Source organism: Diplotaxodon limnothrissa, linkage group LG8 (genome assembly GCF_057381915.1).
Source record: "Diplotaxodon limnothrissa isolate DT_005_m linkage group LG8, D_limnothrissa_male_GT1.1, whole genome shotgun sequence".
Classification (NCBI taxonomy): domain Eukaryota; kingdom Metazoa; phylum Chordata; class Actinopteri; order Cichliformes; family Cichlidae; genus Diplotaxodon; species Diplotaxodon limnothrissa.
Window position 1 is genome coordinate 23,095,535 of NC_140603.1, and position 24,491 is coordinate 23,120,025.

Here is a 24,491-nt window from a genome sequence, read left to right on the forward strand (position 1 = left end):
TTAAAGCAAACTGACACGACATGCCATTTCCCACTCGGCCAGAGGACGGGACACGGTGAAGAGCTTTTGTGTCTCTCATTCTAACCCCTTTTCCTGTCGTCACCCCCATTGTCCTTGTTGTTGTTTAGTTCCCTTTTCTTTAGTTTGTTCACACGGTTAGCTAGTTTCAGTCATGTATCGGTATTTCGGGGAGCTGCTGAGCCGCTCTGCGGGTAGTGCCCTGGCCTCGGGGTGCGTGGATTCCGCTCTCCCGGCGTCCTCTTCCCTGATGAGGGTCCGTCGCTATGCCGACGCAGCAAACCAGCCCGACGACCCTAACTTCTTCAGGATGGTCGAGGGCTTCTTCGACCGCGGGGCCGCTATCGTAGAGGACAAGCTGGTGGAGGATCTGAAGACTAGGGAGAGCCCAGAGCAGAAGCGGAACCGTGTGCGGGGCATCTTGCGCATCATCAAGCCCTGTAATCACGTCCTGAGCGTGTCTTTCCCCATCAAGAGGGATAACGGAGAGTGGGAGGTGGTGGAGGGCTACCGCGCCCAACACAGCCAGCACAGGACACCGTGCAAAGGGGGTAAGAACTGAGCCAAACCACCTCCACCAACCCGTTTGACAGCTAGCTTTAGCCAGCTTTTTAGCACTATTTAGCAGCAATGCTAGCTTGCTTTGAAAAAGCATAAAATAAACTAAAAACACGAATTACTCCAGTAATTGAACCTTAGACGTTTTACTGCTAAATTAGCATCATGTTTCCTATGTTTGTTTATTATGTGTCACAACAAAAGTGACCTTCCTCCTCACCTGTATCTGCTCTAGTTGGTTAGCTTGCAAACTAGCAGTTACCCATACTTTGTCCAGTCTTAAAAAACTTCAATTTTTAAGGTAGTTATGCATGCATACTAAGTTTGTCAGCCTGTGGTTTGATCAAGAGTTAAAGCACAGTCTCACTCTAAATGTTATGGAGAAAACAGACCTACTGGCATCAGGTGTCATACATAATTTTATGCTGACATCTCCCCATGTGCAGCACAAAACACAGGAAAACAGGACAAAGTCTACATTAAGATCCACCTAAAACTACTGCAAAAACATGGTATGCTATTGCATTTGCTCTTGAGTATATAGTTCAAGGTTCAAAACCAGAAGCCTCAATCGGCTACTGCTGCGACTCACCCTGGGTAAACTGTGAACAGAAGGTTTCAATGTATATAAGAAAAGATGAGGCATTAAAATTTAGGAGGGGGTGGCTGTGTTTCTAGGCATCCAATTTGTCAGTGTGACAGATGGGGGAGGGTGTTATAGAGAAGAGGAATTCTCTGAAGAAAGAAGACATGCATTTCATTTGCTGACCAGACAAAGGGCAAGTTTCAGTGGTGTGGAGAGACACTAGCCTGGTAATGACACTGTGAAACCTTTCCACAGCAGCTGCTTAGTCTAGTGAACACAGCCCCATCGTAGGGGAGACCTATTTCTGTTCAAGACATGGTCATTGCATGTTGCCACTGAGCCCTGTACAAAAGAATTGGTTAAAAAAAAAGGTTGGTAAACTATCTGCCTAGATGAGTCAGTGTGGCACCCACATGAAATATGTTTCACCCACCACCACCCACCCGACAAACCACTTAACGGTAATATAACCCATTTATGAATTTATAGCACTACTGCCTGTCCAGGCAGTAACCAGCACTCAGAAGCAATATAGGGACGTTCAAAATCAATAAGCTTGTCCAGCATCACGAGTATCTCCCCGATCCAAAGACAAATCAGAACAGTCTTGCATGAACTGCCCTTCACAGTAGCATTATTCCTGAAAATCTAAAGCCATGATCATGCTGGACTAATAGCTTATGGTTACAGTAACAGTAACAGGGCACAGTTCACCACAAAGGTGTACACGTGAATGTGTGTAAAGTATATTTATTCATCTATTGATCTATCTCTAGTCTTTTGTGGACAAGGCCAACTTGTATTTAATTTTGTGTAAGACAAACTTTATTCATCCATGTGAGATATCGTTAATCTCTCATTATATACTGTTGCAGTAAGGCACTTTTGCAGCCACAGAACCAACCAGATAATTAACACCTACAAATTAGCTGATTGTAGTTTGCACTACACAAGAAACCAATCTGTTTAACTATTTGCTACTTGCGACTACTTGTTTAACTACTCAAATTACACAGTTACACCCTTTGATATTTAGTAATATAGTAAATTTAAATCTTATTCATTACGTTTTGTGTAGTCGCAATAGTAGTAATAAAAATGTGTAACTGACACAAAATCAGATGTATTTATTTATTTTTTTTGGTTTTTCTTTATTTGGTGTGTTACCCAGTTTTGTAGGTATCATAAAATCGAAGAGTGGAAATAAATGGCATTTGCCTGTCGACCAAACTGTCCCATTTAAAAGAAAAAATAAATGAAAACAGCAATATCTCTTCCCAAATATAATGACATGACTAATCAAAATAAAATATACAGATCTTATTGTGAGCAGTTTTATGTAGGAACAATTTATTTCTATTCAACTACACCTTTCAGGCATATAAGAAAGTCTCCATGTACCACTGACAAGAGGTACATGGTAGTGACAGCTTATAAACGTTTAATGGCAACAGCCCCCTACAGCTGAGCTGTAACTTGGTTAGCTGCATTTTTCTTTTGGTTGGCAGATGTATACAGAAAAAGAACAGTTGATACATGAAGTTGCTCACAGCAAAAGTTGTGGAATTTGGAGTAACTGAGTTTGGGAAGTGGCATTGCTGCTGAGTTTTTAAAATGCATATTTGGCACTTTGATGACCACAAAGCAACAACCACCCAGTTTCACTTTCAAGAGAAGAAGAGTGATTTCTACACCCAGCATATCAAAAAAGGGGCCTGGGCGTCTCCCCACTTTTTAGTGGTACGCTATTAAAGGCCTACCACTGGGTTGGTTCTGGGTTTTTAACAAGGGAAACCCACCTGTCTGTTTTTTAAGTGGGGTTTAATTAACTTCAGTATAAAATACATATTTAATTTTCTAATGTCCAGAAATTATCATTTTGAGCCAGTAAAAATGAAATGAGTAGAATAAAGTACATCATTTAAACGTATTTCTTATCAGGCCCAGTTTATGATCTTATATTGGTTTAGCCGTCATATGCAGTTGTTACAGATTTGAAATAGCTTGAAGCATTGGTCCTTCATGACAGTCCCATGGATAATGGTCTGAATATGGTTTGAAGTTGTTATCTTTCAATGGCTTAATCATTGATGTAGTGTATGAAGCTTTTGCTGTATTCAGATCAAACTACAAAGTGCAAAGGCTGTCTGAGTGTGCATGTTGTGCTCATCTTCCCCCTTTTGAGAGCCACATAGATTGACAGCTGCCAGGCTGGACCACACTGCCTTTAACTGGATATGTGAATGCAAGAAGTGTTGTCTGTGTGAATGTGCATGCAAAACTGAAGAAGGCTACTGAGATTTTGTATAGTCTGCATAGTGATTACCATTGTTCTCCTTTTTTGTGCAGAAGTGTAATACATTTGTAGGTTATTTCATGTCACATGTGAACTGTGCAACACTGTGAAAAAATGGAGATACAGAGGACATCTGATACTGCATAAAAACTTGTAGACATTAAGTAGAACCAGTTTCATTAAAATGCACATTTAACAACACAAAACGGTGTCACAGTCCTCCGTTCCTAATCAGAGGCTTTCTCTGACAAATTTACACTTCAAACACTAAAAGACTTGTGAATTACACCTTGATAAAAATATCTGCTTACAGCTGTCCAAATTCCTTTAAATGGGTCTATTCAGTGTTCTGATTTTTGAAGGACTGAAAGTTAATAAGTGTGTCCCTTATCATTTCAAGTCTGTTAATATTTCTTGAGGAAAAATTGAAAAATAATTAGCCGAGCTTTTAACACCATGAATAGTAGTTTTCAATAGTAGTTACAGTCAACAAATAAAGTAACATGGAAATGCATTTATTAAATCAAGAAACGCCAACTCTTTATCTCCACTGTATGGGAACTAATGATGTAAACACGTGCAGTTTCTCCCCAGTTTGAGACAGAAAACAACCTGGTTTTAAAAAAGAATTCCAATGTACAGGTTATAGTACTATTTAAATATATTTATGGCAAAGAATTTTGCAGTCTAAAAATAACATTTAAAAAAAATCTAATGTTAGATAATTGGCACTTTTGTTTGGACAAGAGAGAGCCATTAGTTTGAATGCTGAAGGAAGTTTAACTTTGAGAGAAAACTCAAAAATCTGCCCACCCATTTTAGAGGAATGTGTTTACAGTCTGTTTTGGTACTTGTTGCTGTGGGTCTCTGTTGGTTGGGTGGGGAAAAGATGGTTGGATGGGGGATGGTTTGGTAGTCAGGCTTTTTTTTTCCCCTCCTTTTTTAAAATTTGATCAGTAAACATACAATTGTCCTTTGCTGGCTGTGGGAATTCAGCTGATCTTTGGATGAATGGAAAATAAGAGCAGGGGCAATGCTCTGAAACACAGAGCTTTGTTTTTAAATGTTTTTAGTACCTCCTTTTTCCATTCACTATAGTTTAATGCAATATTGCCAGAACAGAAAAGAAAGCAGAAGCTCTAACTGCAGTAATGAAAATACTAGTATGTACGGATAAAATTCCGTAATCCAGTGAAGTGGAGGATGTTTCCTGCTTCCTAATGATTATTTGGTGGGATTTGTTATGTATGTAACAAATGCACTCTAAAGAAAATGAGAATATGATGCCTTTGGCAGAAATGTATGCATTTTCCTGACATTTTAGAACATCTGTTAAGCAAAAATGAACAAACCTGGTTAAGAGAAATCTTAAAATGCTAGTGAGTTCCCTTTTGACTCTGGCTAAAACTGCTTTGGTGGTGTTTGTCTGTGCTGGAGGGCCTCTGTGTAAGATGATTCCATAGTAGGAGGGGCTTTTACTTGTGCTGTAGTTTTCAGTATTCAGTTGAACAAGCATAGCTAGATATGCACACACAAAACATGCTGCTGTCTCCTCTTTGTGCGCTTCGTCCTTGGGTTTGTGTGTGTAAGCTAACCCTGGACCCTGCACTATTTTTGGTATTGCCATCTAACTCGTGTGCGCACACACACTGTGCCAATGAGACGGGGGTAGCGTGACATGCTATATGATCTCATGTAATGCTGCACATGTTGCTGCGGTGACGCTAGTAAACGCCAGAAAACAGGAAGGTATGACTCCAGCTGAAGGGCTGGGGTCACAATGGGGGGCTACGATTGGTTCATTTGGTCTCCACCCACCCTTTAATGTTGCCCTGACTGCCGTACACACTTGGCGATCTTTGACCCCATTCATGTGGTCTTCTGTAGTCATTATTAGTCTGGTTTTTCACAGTCCTTCTGTTATTCATTTTCTTTTGCTGTTGCTAACCTCTACAGACAGGGGAGACACTTTAAGACCAAGAATACTCTGGCTGCTTCATGATATGACAGTGGATGTTATTGGTCTGATGCTGCTGTGGTGAAAGTGCAATGTTCTGATAATGGAATATAAAAAGTGCATTATAAATACCTTCACCAACTTGTTGTTATCGTGTTGTTTCATGGAGGTCATGTTAAAAAAAAAAAGTAAAATAAAATACCAGTGAGCAATATGACTTCATGCCCACCGAGGCTGTGGTTTTAGACGGGGAATGGATGCCCTATAAAGTGAAATAAAATGGGTATCGCGTTGAGATTAGTTGCCCATACTGTCCATGTCCACTCATTATCACTTCATGCTTGAGATGTGATCCAGTCCACTTCTAATTTTGTGAAGTCTCTAATTAAAGATGGTTATAAAAGCTGGCAATATAACTAATGGAAAATGGTAACCCCTAAATTCACTTGTCATTTTAATGTAGCTCATAATCTTACTTGTTAGCTGTTTTACAGTCTTCACATATGGCAACAGCTTGATAAGAAATATATTTTATTGCAGCAGAGTAATTTCATCCCTGCCTTTAATAGCCTACCACTGAAGCTTCAAAACAGCAAGTCATGCCATGCAATGGCAAATTCAATCTTAACTAACATATTAATTATGTGTCGGGACTTTTTGTTTGTTTGTTTGTTTGTTTGTTTGGGGTTTTTTGGTGCTTTACTGGGAAGATGGCATGATCTCCCTTTCTTTGGAAAAAAAGGTCCAATGTATCCTCTGCTAAAGAAAATAATCAAGGAAATGCTGAAGTGCCTTCCATTAGTATTTAGAGAATTCAGAGAATTCATTATTATGGCTGGGAGACAGATACTTGAAGGGCAGTTCAGTGAAAAACCTTTGTAAGGAAAGGTGGTTGTTTGACTGAAGTCAAGGACTTATCCAGGTTACAGACTGAATATACAATCTTCTATCAATATATAACACACTTGAACTGATTAATGAGCTAATAAAAACATGGAAAATATGGGGGAAGGTTACATTTTGTGCATGGAAAACCATTGAGATCTTTATTTTCAGCTTTTCTATACAGGCCCCGTTACAAATTGTTCCCTCTGTGTGTGTTTCCCTCAGGTATACGTTACAGTACAGATGTGTCTGTGGACGAGGTGAAAGCCCTGGCCTCTCTGATGACCTACAAATGTGCTGTTGTTGGTAAGCATTAAAGTCTTAGCCTTCCACAAAGTCTACAGAAGGTCATCCCTGAACTCTGTACACATATTAATACTGTACAGGAGGTTGGTACTTATGTGGAAATGCCAAAAAATAGTTTTCTTTTTTCCCTGCTTCTATCTTGTATGTCTTCATGTGTATTTGCAAAGTAATGTATGCATGTTCTTGTGGTTATAAAGCTGTATTATTATCTTCCAGATGTGCCATTTGGGGGAGCCAAAGCTGGAGTCAAGATCAATACTAAGAATTACTCTGTAAGCCTTCTGATTGCAAGCCTGTTCTCACATAATTAATAAAACCCTCGTAACAACAACAACATAAGAGATCAATCACTCAATAAACTTGAGGTGGTAAAGGAGACAAGCCTTTTTCTTTTTTCTTTTTTTGTTGTTGTCTTTGATTGCTTAATTATAGGGCACTGTCATTTATTTAAAGGTCATCAACTGTTCATCTAAGCTTATAGTCAACTGAAGAGAAAACCCTCACAAAACCTCACAGATGCCTTACGCATCTTTCTTAACATTTGATAGGAATTTGTTTATATGAACTGTTTAGTTTTCTGGAAGTAATGTAACCACACTTTGTTGCAGGACAATGAGCTGGAGAAGATTACCAGGAGATTCACGATTGAGCTGGCCAAGAAGGGCTTCATTGGTGAGTTTCTAGTGTGTGGTTGGTTGTTTTAACTGTTTAATGGGCTTTAGAAGTGAGAGGTAAATACTTGCACCCATGAAGGTAAACATTTCCAGTCTTCTAATGGTGTTTATTCAGGTTGGGGTCCTTCAGAGTGTGTCTGTGTCAAGTAAAAGGGCAGACAACTAATAATGGTTAAGGAAACTCAGTTCTGATATTTATAAAGGTGGAGAAGCCAAAAAATCATAAAAAAATTATTTACAGTATATAGTCAGGACAAGATGCAGGTACACTGATATTTTTCTTAAGTTAAAGTACATAGGGATAACCTACAGAGTAAAAGTTGGCATTTTAAAAATTGAAACTTGGGTGCTAAAGTATCAAAAGTCACAAAAGTAAAACTAATATATTTCAAAATCCGTCTTATTGATTTTTTTTTCTAGATTTATACTTTAAATACTAAGCTTGGCAGTAGGTGGCAAAGTTGAGGCTAATTTTTGGGCTCATAAACTTCACATACTGCTGGGTATATTGCCAGGTATACTTTAATAGTAAATCATAACTTTGGTTATGTATTATTAATCAGAATCTGCAAAGTAACTAATTTAGTTTGGAAGTACAAATTGACATAAAATGTTCTGCTTAATTGCAGTATATGGGGAAAGAATACTGGGTTAGTTTCTTGAGGGTACATAATTGTTCTTGTTTGGCACAGGTCGTTCCAGTTTAGCTGATGGAAAACCTTTTGACAAAATCAGCCTTTTAAGATCACATTAAAGAACCTTTTTTTTTTTTTTTTTTAAAGGTCAAAACAAGGGAACACGTATGCATATTTGTCACTACTTGTTCATTTGGCAGAATAATTTATTTTTTAACTCAACCTCACAGAGAATAAAATGGTAATTTCATTTACTTTCTCCAGGAAGCTGGCATAGATGTGTTTAGTATGTTGAGCAAAGTCACAGAAAACTTGTTCACTGGTTCCATGGGTTAATGGGCCCCTATACCACCTGTTTATTCACCCTTACCTGGATGCATTTAAAATGTTCATAATGTGTTTACTTTACTACTGAGGGATATGACGCTGTCTGTAGTCAACAATAGTTGCTGCTTGTGGAGCTTGGAGGTAAAAAGGTACCCACCATCTGCCTGCAGCACTTGTCTGTCTATCTGTCAGTGGACAGATTCAGTTACTTTCTGTCTGCATGCTTGCTGCTGTTTTCACATCTTGAGGCCCTTTGAGGCACATGGTTATGTCACACAAGGACGTGAAGCCTGGTGCTCAGAGTTTGTGATATTATACTCTTTTTCTTTTTTCTTTTTTAAACTCTCTTCACCTCTCTCTCTCTCTCCCTTTCCTTTCCTTTCTGTCTTTGCTCAACAGGACCTGGCATCGATGTCCCTGCTCCTGACATGAGCACAGGCGAGAGGGAAATGTCCTGGATTGCCGACACGTATGCGAACACTATTGCACATACTGTAAGTTCTCAGACTTAATGGATATATTATTTTGTAGATGGCATAGCCAGTCTGTCTGACTTGGCTGCAGTTTTGGCACAAATTTTAAAATGGGCTAAGTTAAAAAAACAAGGAGTGAGTCATACATAAACCATGAACAGTGGTTTCCTGCCTCGCCCTTTCCAGCTGACCACAGAAGCATTCCTCATGTCTTAAAAGGGTCTTTTCAGACTGAGGCCTCTGTTCGTGTTATCAGCTAATCATTGTGCTATCTCAGTCTGTCAAACAAGGCTTATTTGATTAAACATGGAAAATATTTACCCATGTTTATTGTTTCACATGGGATCATGTGTTGTTTAGAACTGGTTTGATCTAAAAACTATAATTGTCAGAGAACTCTGTTGACTGATATTTTACTTATTAGCAGCAAGAAAAGACCATAATATTACTCATATCTTTTACCCTCTCTCTGCTTACAACACCTTATTGTTTCAAAGTTAAAAAATATAATCCCTTTCAAATTATTAACAGTGTTGATTGCATAATCCTGAGGGCTGTACTGCCAAGGAGGTTCAACACAGTCAGGCTCTCTGCGCATTAGCTGGATTGAAAATCCCCCCACAGATGACAGACAAGTTAATAACTGCTGTTATTAGTTAATGACATAAGCTGGGCTTCTCACTTCTGTGCATGCTCACATGTAGAGCAGGGCGATATGGCCAAAAATATTTATCACGATATATATTTGAAAATTTGCGATAACGATATAACCAACGATATAATTGATGCGAGACAAAATACAACTCCACAACATTACTAGCGCAAAAAGACAACCTTCCATTTATTTTCACTTAAACAAGAAGCTGGTTTTTATGTACATTAAAGCTTTATAAAAATGTAACAGTGCAAATGCAAATTCCTTGCTGAAAGTTTAACCAAAAGGCATTTCCAGTAGAAATGGGCTGACATATCCTGAGCATAACCATGTATAATATCCACTGAAGTTAAAAAGAGGTGCTTTGCAACATTAAACTGCAGTGTGCAGTACGCATTTTTCGGACCATAAGGTGCACGGGATTATAAGGCACATTAAGCGAAACAAAGCAGTCAGATAAATCAAACTTTATTAAACTCATTCTTCTTGCTTCCTCCACTTCTGTACCATTGATTCATTAATGTTGAATTCTCTGGTAGCTGCTCTATTCCCATGTTGTTGCAGTATATTAATGACTAACCTCGTATTGTGGATGGATTATCTCAGTTGTTCTCCTGACTGAAGTTTGGTCCGTTTACAGCATCCTGCCATGCGATTGCATTTGTCTCTAACCATGAAGAACCTTCACGTTAACTTTTATAAGTGGAAAAGTGTTAGTGTTCGTCCTCCAGCTTCACTGTTTATGTTATGCTAACATAGCTGTGTCGCTAGCGATCACGTAGCACATCATTATATACCAGCTAGCCCAACTTCAGTAACCCTACAAACGTCACTGCTGTTTAGTTTCCTGTCTTCATTTATGTTGCAAGTGATAGCAGAGCTGTACGTTTGAATTTTTTCAGAAATCTCTCAGTCAGAACATGCAATATCATGCTTAGGTAACTAGCGAAACTAGCGAGCTAACTTCCGCTAGCTTCCTGCTAACTTCTAACTCCGTTAAATGTAATAACTTTTGTTTTCATGGATGCCTGGAAGTTAAACTTTATAGTTACACCTGGTAAAGCAGCAATGCTGATCGTTTTATTAAAGATGAAAGAATTTAGACAGTTTTTAACTCTAAGTGATGCTGCAGTGTTGTTTGACCTGAAGAATACGGAGTTTAGGACCCAGATTACTCCCAGATTTAAGAGCATCTTAGTCCGACAAATACGACAATAACAACGGCCCCTTGCATGTTCTGCAAAAAAATGTGCTTTGTTGTGTATCTGACGGACAAACACCAAACCAGTTCCACATCACGGAAGTTGCACCATTTTTACAAACCAATTCTGGTTCATCTGTTTCACTCAACAATCGGCCATGTGCGTATGAAAACAAAGGCACTGCGCATGCGCGTTTTACTCCCATTCTATCGCGATATTTCATTTTCCTATCGTTGCCTAACATTATACCGGTATTACCGTGAACGGTATAATATGGCCCAGCCCTACTCACATGAAAAGGAGCATTTCACGCATTATATGCCTTTTCATGAATGCCACTTATTACAAGTAAGTAGAACGAACTTTGATAATTGAGAAGGCATTCTTGGTGATGGCCTGTTCGATTTTTTTAATCTGTGTCAAGAATAGCTGAAATATTTCAGCTGTGGAAGAGACTTGGCAGCAGTGAGATACAACTCGCACATATAAAATGTATTCCTCCAACAATTATTCCACTTGAAAAATTGTTTTAAATAAAAGAATTCGAAAAAAAACATGGTGCTTTCAGTCGAAAGTTTGAGCACAGCCTGCTGCAGACCAGGTTATGTGCTGCACATGAGTCACCATAGGGATTTGCCAAGTTAAAAAAAACCAAACAAAACACTTTTATGACACAGAAAACCGACATTTCTTGCTATCCCATTAATCTTGCTTAATAGTACACATCTCAGTCTATTTTTTTTTAAAAATAAGATTTATTTTCATTTTTAAATCGACAAACAAACAAAGCGAACAAATAAACAAAAAGCTCACAACTATGGCACACAGCAAGCATCTACAACTAACCACAACATGGCAGGCCATTTTGACCACAGGAACACTCCTAGGTGCACACTCTTGTATCCATGCCTTTCAAGGACAACCTCAGACATCCAAAAAGCAAACACAAAAGTAATATCTCAGTCTATTCTTGACATTTATTTTTTCCTATTAATACTTGGTTGTAAGAGACAAGCAACATTGATGAACACAGTGGTGTTCCAGAAACACTGAGAACTTAAGGATTTAAACCATGTAACAGACATATTTCTACTTTAAATTATTGTTGTTGTTGTTCTTGTTATTATTAAACTCTTAAAACAGTTTGTGTCATTGAGATCAGGATCTGAGAGAAGTGCAAAAAACATGAAACAATATAGCCAGGTACATAATACAGATGCACGCTATGCATGTTCATAAATTAAGAAAGGATGTGCAAGAATGAATGCTGATAATTAAATGTAATCAGTGTTTAGTTTATAAACAAATAGATCCAGTTCACACTGGGAGATTCCCTACAAAGGTTGTAATGCCAGCGTTATCAAATTGGCCTGCTGGTTGTGTTGTAGTCATTTTTTTTGGCTCACATTCATGAGATGGGTGCTATGTTCCAGTTAAGGTCAATATCCAGCAGTCACCACTTCTGGCTCATTCATGTGTGAATATTTAAAAACTGTGTTGGTCCTGTTCCACTCTTCTCTCTGGTCGCCTCACACAGTCATGTGACCTCTGCTCCAGATACCCCCATGGAGTAGGTCACAAATTCCTACTCTGGGTATCTGAGGGAAGAGGAGCTTGGGTAGTACGTGTAGTACGTGTCATGGTACCTGGGCCACACATGACATTTTATGACATGGTCACTGGAGACTGGCTCTGGCTTGGCAAAATATTTGGCCTACTGGATGGCTTTGTCTGAACTTTGCAGTGAAAAAATTACTCATGCATGGTTGCTCATTTTTGGTGGTGCCAGCTTTAAAGAGTTTGTCTAAATTTGTGGAATTATATAGTTGAATCTAGGCAAGTGTTTTGAATCATAAACATTTAAAATATTGTTAGTTTTTTTTTTTTTTTTAAATACTACAAGGTGTTTTTGGTTAAGCATAAATTATTGCAAATTCTTGTAATGGTCTAGCCTACCTACTGATTAAATAAGGTTGTATGTGGCACATACCAGATACCTGATTCATTAAAAAAATCTTGGTTTCTTTGGTTTACATTATTCGTTATAATGCTGGAAGTTTTTGTGTTTGTCGGTTTCTCGTCCAACACTGCCCAACTGAGGTTTCAATAATCTGTGTGCAAAGATGCTGTGTATATAGTAGTGTTTTAAGCTGTGGTCTGATTTCTTTTTTCTTTTTTTTCTCCTTACAGGACATCAACGCACATGCATGTGTGACAGGAAAACCTATCAGTCAAGGAGGAATCCACGGGCGTATCTCAGCCACTGGTCGTGGAGTTTTCCATGGCATTGAGAACTTCATTAATGAGGCTTCTTACATGAGCATGCTGGGCCTCACTCCTGGCTTCCAGGACAAGACCTTTGTTATCCAGGTACACAGACGCATGTACACTTTGATAAGAGAAACAAAGAAGAATGACTTCAGTGATGCAGACTCTTGTGCGGCTGTTTTCTCCCTGATAGTCACAGGACTTAAGTTTTCATTTGAAGTCGTGATGAGGGGTTTTAAAGCTGTGCCTCAATCAGAGCCATGCCATCTGTTTTTGCCTGATCTCCTCATACCGCACAGGCAGCAGCGAGCTCAAGTTTTCCCTTCTTTGTTTATGGAAAAGGATGATTCATCGAGAGTAACCAGTTAAAGAAACTGGGCTGCTCTGCTGCTCAAGTTCCAGCTGGTTTTGTGAAAAACAGTTTGAGTTTAAACTAATATGTTTTAGAATCAGGCATGAAAACTCATCAATGAAATGCAGTATTGGAATCATTTGCAGTGTTGATTAAAAGGAACTTGTCTTTTCTTTAAAGCTGTGCTGATTTTAACTGTAACCATGTGAAAGCAGAAGTGTGCCTGCAGAGATAAAAAGTCAAAGAGCAGCATTTTGCTTAGCAGTTTCATTTCCAGTAGTCACATGGCAGCTCCTCACGTGTCACTGACGCAAACTAAGCAGGAAAGCCCTCGGCAGTGGTGTCTGCTGTTTTCTTGGAATACTTTCTGTAATTTCCCCTCTTCATGACAGCAGTGCAGTCTGATACTCTCGATCAATAGCTCTGTGTGTTTACATCCATTTCATTTAGTTAACCATCTCCGTGAAGTTAGCTGCAAGACTTGCAGATTTCAGATTTTTTATTTTATTTTTTTAAAGGATCTTCTTGTATTTGCTTGAGATTATGTTTGAAGTTTAATGTCCTGGCTTCACTGAGATTTGTAAAGTGGCAGATAGTTCAGATTCAGTGACTGTAAAGAAACAAAGATTTTGAAGGCTGATGATTACTGCTGAGTGGGTTTAAAGTGAGGGATGATAGGGTGAGGAGGTGAAGAAGCTGTGACGACAGCTGATTCATGATGTGGATGTTCAAAAAGCTAATCCGTGTCTGTGTTTGGGGATTACTCTGTGCTGCGCTGAGATTACATTTTTCTTAGAGATTTATTAGTGAGAAAGGACAGAGCAGATCTTTAATGTGGTATTAAGATGAAAGCAGGGGTATATATTTACTCGCTTTTTCTTTCTTTTTTTTTCTTCTTTTTTTCTTTTTTAAATCATTTGTAAAGTTGTCTCTGTTCTTGTCTTTATCCAACAGCTCTGTTAGTGGCCAAAAGGCGATATCAGCAACGATATTAGCGATATTAACTTTATTGTTGCTTTAAAACTATGAGACTCTTGCTTTGGGGTTTATCTATAACTTATATACACAATGTCATCTTCTTTCTACATCCCAATTTCTGGAGTTGGATATACAGAATCTTGGTTATTAGTGTTTAATTATCTTTCTTTTCCTTGCTGCATCTGGTTTTAGTAATATATATTCACATGTTTGTTCTGTTTTGTAGTGTGTGCAGATGAATGCATAGAGAAATTTCAAATCTCATATATACTGTACTGCTGTCACCCATTTATAGTCAAATGAAATAATGATTTGATGATTTTTTTTTTCTTCTTAACCTCATCTGGCCACATGGTGGCAGCAGAGTATGTAGCTTATAAAAATGAACATCATTTTGTTTGTTGATTGGGAAGGGGAATAATTATTTGTAACTATGTGCTGTGACTTTCACAGGGCTTTGGTAATGTGGGTCTCCACTCAATGAGGTACCTGCACAGGTTTGGGGCCAAGTGTGTGGGCATTGGAGAGATTGATGGAGCCATCTACAACCCAGATGGTATCGACCCCAAACAGCTGGAGGATTATAAACTGGTATCAGCACTGCTGTCTTCCCCTCATTTCTGTCGTTTCTTAATTAATTAATTAATTTTATTTTTTAAATTGTACTTATTCATTCTCCACTGAAACATCCATCTCTACAGCAACATGGCACCATCGTGGGTTTCCCAGGAGCCAAACCCTATGAGGGGAACATTTTGGAAGCGGACTGCCACATCCTGATTCCTGCAGCTGGAGAAAAGCAGCTCACACGTAACAATGCTCCGAAGATCAAGGCCAAGGTAAACTCTTTGTCTGATTACAAAAGCTGCTGTGATTTTAAACTGTCAGTTTGATTAAAATTATTAAGGTTGAGCAGTTCAGGTAGTGGTTAAGTATATTTGTTTATTTTTGTCAGATCATTGCTGAGGGTGCCAATGGTCCCACCACCCCAGGTGCTGATAAAATCTTCCTGGAAAACAACGTCATGGTTATTCCTGTAAGCACACACACCACCAAACACACAGGGAAATACAAGCTAGTTTTATGGTTTGTTTAAAGTGAATTATTTTTTGTGTGTTTTGATTCCCTGAATGACAATACATGTGCACACATTGCACATTCATACACATTCAGACTTAATTAAGCTGAACTGTAGAACAGATTTAAGCATGACAGGTTAAACAAGGTTTTGTTCACAGAATAAAAGCATCGATTTCATTTTATTTTCATGCTGATCTTTTCATTTCATTTATTTATTTTTTAACAGTAACACGAAATAAACAGTCTAAAAGCAAAAATAAACAGGAAAAACAATCTGCTCTGCTCATTCAGCAGTTTACATCCTCAAAAAATTTTTTCCAGAAAAAAGGGGCAAAGCACAGCAAATGAAATCTTCAAATTTATACAAAAAGCTAGATCTAGATTAGTATAGCATATTATTTTATTATTTAAACATATTCTTGTAATTATGTTTTTGTCTAAGATTTGAATTGGTTAGGACTTGGTTAATAAGACACGAAGTCCCATCCTTCTGAGCTCAGATCACAAGAAACAAACTACTATCCATCAAATACGGTTAATCAAAGCACACTCGTACGTTTCGATAAAACACATTCATTTGCTGAGGGTTAAACTCTTTGTAAATTAAAATATTTTCCTCATGTTCAAATAGACTGGGACTGAAAACATGCATTTGTAAATATAAATTCTAACTAGAAATATGATGGAATGTATTACTAAGTGTTGTTTCTAGTTCTTGCTTTAAAATACAATTTCGATATGTGCTTGTTAAATAATTTCTCCTTTAACATATATAATCAGATTTTTAAAAGTCATATTTTCCACACAGAGGACCTTTTCATCTGTGCACTTATCCATACAGAGAAGTGAAGACTGTTTCTACTTGCAGGACATGTACTTGAATGCTGGCGGTGTGACGGTATCTTATTTCGAGTGGCTCAAGAATCTCAACCATGTCAGCTATGGAAGACTAACCTTCAAATATGAGAGGGACTCAAACTACCACCTCCTCAGTGAGTACAAACCTGCAGTTCATGCTTTTGTCTGGACGCAGATTGTATTTATATTGTCTGACAGCTTTTATTCGTTAGAGACATGCTGCAAATCGGTATGAAAAATAATGATAAAACACAAACAAACGCAATAAATCACTCGTACAAGTTCTTTGTGTGTGTGCGTACGTGTGACCCAAAACATTTTATTCAGATCAGAATTAGATCTCTATAGTTTTTATTCCTCTCTGGAGTAGTAAATAGGTTTTATAGACTGAAAAATTTCTTCAAATGCTTTACAATCATCCTGTGTACCCTTTTTTAAAAAAAAATAAATTTTTTTTTAAATCTTGAATCAAAATCTTTCCGCTAGGAAATACAAACACAACACCTTTACATCGTGGTTAAGATGTAGTTTGTCCTCGATTTGATTTCTTGTGGTTCCAGGGTAGGCTGCTTTCCCCCAACAGTAACAACTTACAACATTCTGAGTAACAACGTTCTGACGGCTCTCATAGATAAGCTTCTTTAAAACAAGCAGTATCTTTTGCTGCTGTTGGGCAACAAAAAAAAAAGAACAAAAGAAACAGAAAATGAGTGAAACCGTGTAGCCAGCAAGAATTTAGAGAAGAAATGCTTAAATTTCTTACCTTTTTTAAAATCAACTGACTCTGTGGTCACCTATCTTCTGGTGTCGCTCTTTTGCTTTCTTCATGTACTTTCTGATTGGCACTCTCATACAGCCAATTATATGATACACTCAATGAATCAGACATGTTATCACTGCTATTTGTAGTATTTGTGATTAATTTGTATTTTTGTTTTACTGTTTTCTCCTTTAGTGTCTGTTCAGGAAAGTTTAGAGAGGAAGTTTGGCAAGCAGGGAGGACCCATTCCCATCGTACCTACTGCTGACTTCCAGGCCAGAGTTGCTGTAAGTAACAGCTGCTGTCATACACATGCATTTCTTGTTTAAATGTTGTAAAAGTACCACACGTACCAGTGTGATGAATTTCCTTCCATATGAAACTGATTCTAATCAATAAATGCGATCAGGCCAGCTAATGTTTATTCTTTGTCAACTGATTAATAATCCAAGAACTATTTTACTATTGTGTCCCGCTCAGCCTGATGTGGGGTTAACACATAATCGTCCTTTACAGGGTGCCTCAGAGAAGGACATTGTTCACTCTGGATTGGCCTACACTATGGAGAGATCTGCTCGGGTAAGTGATCATGCAGGAAAGGTCAGAGGTGTGGTTCTCAAACATTTTTTATTTCTTCTTATCACTGTAATTGCACCTTGAAAAACTGGTTCAGGTAGACAAAATATCAGGCACAATGCTTCCACTTGTAAGCAGGCGCATCCTGTTAGGTGTCATTAAGTCCTGTTTAACAACACACACAACATAATTATGGTTTGCTTGTTTTATGGTCAATTGGACATCAGTGCTTAAACCACAGCTCTCACATTTCCTGCTTTCTGAAATGGAGCTCCAGGATGGGGTGGTGGTGCAGCAGTTTGTGTGTCGATTCACAGAAGAAATGTTGGGGGTTCAAACGAGGAGCTTTCTGTCTGTGTGGATGTTTTGTTCTCGTTGTGGCTCTGAGTTTTCTCCTTATTTTTTTTAAATGGGCTGTGGGTATGTGAGACGGAAAGCATGCACTAAACAAAGTGATGGAGAGGCAGGTGTAAATGTGGTTATGGTGCTCCAGTCCATGTTTCATAACCAGTGAGATGACACTTTTATTTATTTTACAGTCATCTCAGAGAACTTTATACTGTGAGGTAACAATGTTAGGAAGGAAAGTGCTGACGTTCAGATGATCCTCCAGGAACAAAATTTTATAACAGTATGTGCTAAACGTTGATTTGATATTCGTTCTGTTTTATTAGACTTTGATGGGATAAAGTCTAAACTCATTTTCTTTGTAGTCCTTTCTATGAAGGTACTAGTTTGAACACTGTATAAACTCTTTTCTATATTTCCTTCAACTTACTCTAGCCTGTTCTGACTCCTGCAGTGACAGAATCTTAAGGAACTATTACATGCAGTCTATCGACCTGGTCTCTGTTATTAGTTCAACTTTTTCAACTGTTACTGTCAAGGCTAAACTGTTGGAACTGCTGTTACCCATCTAGTATAAACTCACTGAAAAGACTTTGAACACTCCTTTGCTGGATGTGTAAACACAGTAGATTTAGTTTTTCTCAACCAAATATATGCCAGCCAGTTCCTGATTTGATTTGATTGATTTGATTTTGATTTTATTGATTAGCATTCAAATTCAAATCTCAGTGAAAACAGTGAAAAAAAAACAGTGAAAACAGAACAAAAATCTACCATAAAGAAAGAAAGCATGAGACAAGGCTAATCAAAAGGTATTGGCTGTTTTTGAAAAAGCAAACAAAACATAAAAACAGAACAGCAGCTTGCTATGATGTGGACATCTGATAAATGTTAACCTTTGAGATAAATCTAACCCGGTTTCAACCCTGATGTGGACCCATTTAGACCCCTAAACAAGAGATGCAGTCTCTTGATGGAGGAGATGGGAAGGGACTGAGAAAAGAAGAGGATAGTTAAAGTTTTTATATTGTCCTGAAAGACGTCCTTTTACTTTTCACTATTTAAACGTTAAATGTCTGACTGACCAGGTTAAACCAGGAAACTGCATCCATTGAAATGTTGAACTTGGTGGTGTAGCATGTAAAACCTGTGTCATCATCTTCTTTTGTAGCAAATCATGCGAACAGCGAGCAAGTACAACCTCGGTCTGGACCTGCGGACGGCTGCCTATGTGAACGCCATCGAGAAGGTCTTCAAGGTGTACAACGAGGCTGGGCTCACCTTCACATAAATGGCTGACCAATGGTCCACACTAGTCTCCCTTCCTCCACCCTTCTGCTGTTGAATCCCCTCTCCTGCCTTTCTCCACCTCTAAAACAGCCTTCAGAACATATCACTGTTTACCGCTGCTCCTTGGCTCCTTTCACACAGTTATTTCATGATCTTTGTGCTGCCATTATATCTCTGCAACTCTTTTTAAATATTGTCCTGTTCTTGTTTTTTGCCTGAGGTTACAGACAGAGAATCCCCCAGCCGTCATACAAGTGTTTATAATTCAGCTGTATGGCAGCCATGTTCTTAGCTCTGTGTTTGTGATCGCTGAATGCATGTGTGACCCTCCTGTTGCAGTTGTTTCAGTTGATAGCACTACAGATGCCTTATTTTTAGGAGGAGGTCTGCTCTAAAAGGGACACGGCCACTTCAATCTAATGTTAACTCAAACAGATTTAGATTTAACTTCATGTGAATAAGAGAAAAAAGTAATTTTATTACCCTTGAGTATGTCTTGTCACTCTTAAGGTGTAAAAAGTTAGTGATGGTTTTGCCAAGTTTTAGAATTCACAACAGAGATTCAGTGTTCTTCATAGTTGTGTTTTCATGTTCCCGTTCCCCTTTATTTTCCTCCCTTTCCTGTTGTTTCATCGTAAATGCAGCTTCTTCCCGACTCTTCCACTGGCCAAGAGAGAAGAGCAGGGATGGGCCGAGGTGTCACTGTGATCGGCCAATCCCTGCCTGAGTATTCTTCAGTTTAACCGTCCAGTTTCAGTACTGCAGCATTTTTGGAGGAAATTTTTATTTTTACTGTACTCATTTTTTTTTTTTTTTTTTTTTTTTTGGAAATCATAAAAATGTTCAGATACAGAAATGTGTTATCAGTGTTTATTTTCTGGTGAGCTCATCCTGTAACATCTGGTGTTTTTCCTGCAACTTTATAAAAGTTGTTAATAAGACCTGAAGGAGGTATCAGCAGTATTACTGGGAAAAAAACAGGCTTGAGGAAAGTTATTTAAAAATTTCCTATTAAATTATTTTTTCTTTGGAATTGTTTTTAAAGAGTTGGTAAGTAGACTAATACTTATATAGCACTTTCTATGTTTGAACGCTCATGGTGCTTTATAGTACAAGCCTTATTCACAAACAGTCGAGTTTTTTAAAATCGTTTTTAATAATTCATAGACATTCCATCGGATCTGTTGGGAGGAACTAAGCCTTCAGTATCTTGGCCAGGGATTGAACCACCAACCTCTCAGTTACATGACAACTTGCTCCACAGCCACCCTGTTGGGTTAATAATAATTAAATGAATGGTAACTTTTGACTACACTACCAGTCAAAAGTTTGGACCTTCTCATCTAATGTCTTTTTATTTATTACTACTTTCTACATTGTGGATTCATACTGAAGCCATCAAATATATGAAGCACGATGTATGGAATTATGTAGCAAACCCACTTTGAGATCCCTCAAAGTCGCCATTTGGCCTTCTCTCAGTGTGCTTCGTGTAGTCTCCTGAAATGGTTTTCACTTCACAGATGTGCCTTGTCAGGGTTCAGTTGTGGAATTTCTTGCCTTCTTAATGGGATTGGGACCATTAGTTGTGTTGTGTAGAAGTCAGGTTGGTACACAGCTGATAACTTAAAATTCATATGACAAGAACCAGAGTCCATTATTACTTTAAAAACTGAAGGTCAGTTAGTCTGGAAAATTTCAAAAACTTTGAACTGTGGGAATTGCCTTTTATGGTCAAATAACTGCTAAGAAACCATTACTAAGGACAAGTAAAAAGCAGGTGAGACCAAGAAACACAATGACTGGACATTAGATCAGTGGAAATCTTTGGTCTGATAAGTCCAAATTTGAGGTCTTTGGTTCCACCTGCTGTGTCTTTGTGCAATGCAGAAATGATGAACAAATGGTCTCTACATGCCTAGTTCACACTGTGAAGCATGGAGGAGGAGGTGTTATGGTGTGTTGGAAGACACACTGAACAAGCATGGCTACCACAGCATCTTGCAGCAACATGCCATTCAGTTTGCATTTAGTTGGACCATCATTTATTTTTCAACAGGACAATGACCCCAAACACACCTGCAGGCTGTGCAAGGGCTATTTGACCAAGAAGGAAAGTGATGGAGTGCTGCGCCAGATAGCCTGGCCTCCACAATCACCTAACCTAAACCCAGTCTAGATGGTTTGGGATGAGATGGGAAAACAAGGTGAAGGCAAAAGGACCAACAAGTGCTCTGCATCTCTGGGAACTCCATCAAGACTGTTGGAAAACCATTTCAGGTGAATACCTCATTAAATTCATCGAGAGAATTCCACGAGTGTGCAAAACAAGGGTGGCAATTTCGAACAATCTAAAATATAAAACATGTTTTGAATTATTTCACACTTTTTATGTTTACTACATAATTCAGTGTGTTCACTCGTATTTTGATGCTTTCAGTGAGAATAAACAATGTAAATAGTCGTGAAAATAAAGAAAAACCATTAGATAATATGTGTGATGATGTTTCTGAAGACTCAGTGTCACGGGAGCCTGGAGGCTAATGTAAGAAGTCAAGTCAAGTTTATTTATAGAGCACATTTAAAAACAACCAAGGCAAGAACTACGACCCAAAAGCCGATTCAAGCACAGGGGAAAGTGATGAGATTTCAACTAGATTTATTTGCTTAAACACAGGAATTAATGGCAACACAAAGGCGGGATTCCTGGCGTAAAGGTGATCTAGACAAAACTGTGGGAGGAAGGAGGTTAGAGATGATGCAGGGGACGCTAGACTGGTCTTGGTGTGTGGAGTGTAAACTGCTCTGGGGGAGGTGAACGCCCAGCTGAGCTCCTAGAGTGGTGAGTGAGTAGGTTGAAGTGATAAATGATGCACCCATGAGCAGTGAAGTGTGCGTGATAAACGGGGACATTGCCGTGGAGACCAGAGTCCAGGAGCAACTAGAAGCACAGAGTAGATCAAGTAAACACGAGATTTTAATGAGCATGAAACAAGGAGAACTGTTATCAACGTGAGGTTAGCTGATGAAATGACAAAGGAGAGAAGATGATGCTTACCTAAAATATGTCTCCTGATTGCTTGGGGATCAAGAATAGGTGAACTGAGCAGGTGGCATGATGAGGGCTCTGCCCCAGGACTGATATGAGATGAACACAGGGTGGGCATGGAAAAAACACTGGACTTCACCTGGACCATGACCAGTGTTGGGCAAGTTAGTTTGAAAAAGTAATTAATTATAGTTACTAGTTACTTCTTCAAAAAAGTAACTGAGTTAGTAACTGAGTTACAGGATTCTAAAAGTAATTAATTACTTGAAAAGTAACTATTGCGTTACTTTAAAAAAAGTTTAACCCTCTGGGGTCCAGTTGTTATGTACATCCTGACAGTATCAGAGAGAGAACAACTAAGAAAACCAAAGGCATCCCGGAGTTTGGCACGAAGGGCATTACTACCAAAAATCATAATCTCGGTTTTCTTCTCATTAAGGATAAGAGAATTCGACAACAACCACTTCTTGGCCTCAGACATGCATTCTCGGAGGCTATTCAGAGACAGAGCAAGATCGTCGTTTAGCTCAAAATAGAGCTGGATATCATCTGCATAATAGTGATAAGCAATATGGTATTTCTCAAAGATGGCACTTAAAGGAAGCAAGTATAATGAGAAAAGGGTAGGGCCCAGCACAGATCCCTGGGGGACACCACAGCAAACAGGTACAGCCGAGGAAGAGGATGTAGCCAGATGTACCGTAGAGAGCCGATTGGAGAGATAGGATTTAAACCAATCCAGGGCAGCGCCCTTGATGCCTACAGTGTGCTCAAGTCTCGCTAATAAGATATTATGGTCAACCATGTCAAATGCCGATGATAGATCCAAAAGCACTAAGACTGAGGGGCGTCCATTGTCAGCCATTAGTAGGAGATCATTGAAAACACGAAGCAATGCTGATTCTGTGCTGTGATGTTGTTTGAAGGCCGATTGAAATTTATCATTTATATTATTCTCATCAAGGTAGGTCTGCAGTTGGAGCAGAACCACCTTCTCAAGTATTTTAGCCAGAAAGGGAAGCTTAGAAATTGGCCTAAAATTGGCAAAATCACTAAGCTCAAGGTTCCTTTTTTTTAGAACAGGTTGGATTATGGCATGCTTGAGAGCTGAAGGTACATAGCCAGAAAGCAAGGAGAAGTTCAATATGGACAATAAACAAGGTCCAATTACACTGAAACAATCCTTAACAATACGGGATGGGAGAGCATCATGTACACAGTTAGTATTTTTCAGTTTATCAATTAGACGCTTCAGAGTGGAGAGAGAAACGGGTTCAAATTGATAAAAAGTGGCCGAACAATCAGAAGTAGACATACAATCAGTCACCAGAGGAAGAGTAGATCTAAGGGATAAAACTTTATCTAAAAAATAGTTTGAGAATTTTCCACAAAGACCCGGGGAAGACAGCAGTGGCATAGAGGGACGGGGGTTCACCACAGAGTTAAAAATTTTAAATAGAATTCGTGGATTATCACCATTAGTGGTAATAATTTTAGAGAGAAAAGCCGCTTTAGCCGTTCTGGCAGCAGTTTGGAACTTCGAGCGGCTAATACGTAAAATATCATAAGAAGACTGAAGTCTATCACTCCTCCACTTCCTCTCATCACGCCGACATATACGTCGTAGGGCACGAACAGAATCATTTAACCAGCATTGTGAGAAAGTTCTAGGGCGTTTCATTTTGATGGGTGCAACAATGTTAAGAATCGAGGAACAGGTGGTAAAAAGAGTATTAGTAGAGTTCTCAAGTGTGTGTGGGGAAGAACAATCCAGCATACTAAATGGGGAGTTAACAAAAGACGTAGTAAAGTTGACCACAGTATTGGCATTAATAGTGCGCGTAGGATAAAGAGGAGAGTTTAGGTATTGTCCAGTATCACCCAGGTCTACATCGAAGATGACCGGGGAATGATCAGAGAGACCAGTATTCCTGATTTCCTTAATGCAAATGTCCACATTGAATGAAAAAACCAAATCAAGGGTGTGGCCTTGAACATGGGTAGGCTCATTCACCCACTGAATAAGATTAAAAGAATCAGTCAGCACAAGAAAGTCTTTAGCCAATTGGTCATTCATACAGCAGACATGAATGTTAAAATCTCCAGAAACAATAACAGAATCATATTTAAAAAGAACGGATCCCAAAAAATCAGCAAATTCAGAGATAAACATCTTATGATATTTAGGCGGACGATAGACCACGACACACAAAGTGGTCCGAGAGCCCGTCAGTTCCAATAGCTGAACTTCAAAACTGGAATAGGTTGGAGAGGATAGCAGCCGTGCATCATGTTTATTATTGAAAACCGAGGCTAAGCCTCTGTCTGTCTGTCTTCCCTGTGGCTCCTTTTCCTTTTTT

At 38.7% G+C, this 24,491-nt stretch overlaps 1 protein-coding gene across 1 annotated transcript; it reads left to right on the forward strand.

Annotated features, from left to right (window-relative positions):
* glud1b (glutamate dehydrogenase 1b) lies at nt 1-19,908 on the forward strand. The gene is made up of 13 exons (XM_085361505.1): nt 1-569; nt 6,526-6,606; nt 6,823-6,878; nt 7,215-7,278; nt 8,642-8,736; nt 12,763-12,942; nt 14,624-14,761; nt 14,872-15,009; nt 15,126-15,206; nt 16,119-16,242; nt 17,064-17,155; nt 17,385-17,447; nt 18,964-19,908. The coding sequence occupies exons 1-13, from the start codon at nt 173-175 to the stop codon at nt 19,081-19,083; spliced, it is 1,629 nt and encodes a 542-aa protein (XP_085217631.1). The 5' UTR covers nt 1-172; the 3' UTR covers nt 19,084-19,908.
* Nucleotides 19,909-24,491: the final 4,583 nt, after the last annotated feature.

Coding starts and splice junctions, on each gene's coding strand:
- glud1b (XM_085361505.1), top strand. CDS start 173: ATGTATCGGTATTTCGGGGAGCTGCTGAGCCGCTCTGCGGGTAGTGCC. Junction 6,607..6,822: donor CTACAAATGTGCTGTTGTTG/GTAAGCATTAAA, acceptor ATTATCTTCCAG/ATGTGCCATTTGGGGGAGCC. Junction 17,448..18,963: donor CTATGGAGAGATCTGCTCGG/GTAAGTGATCAT, acceptor CTTCTTTTGTAG/CAAATCATGCGAACAGCGAG.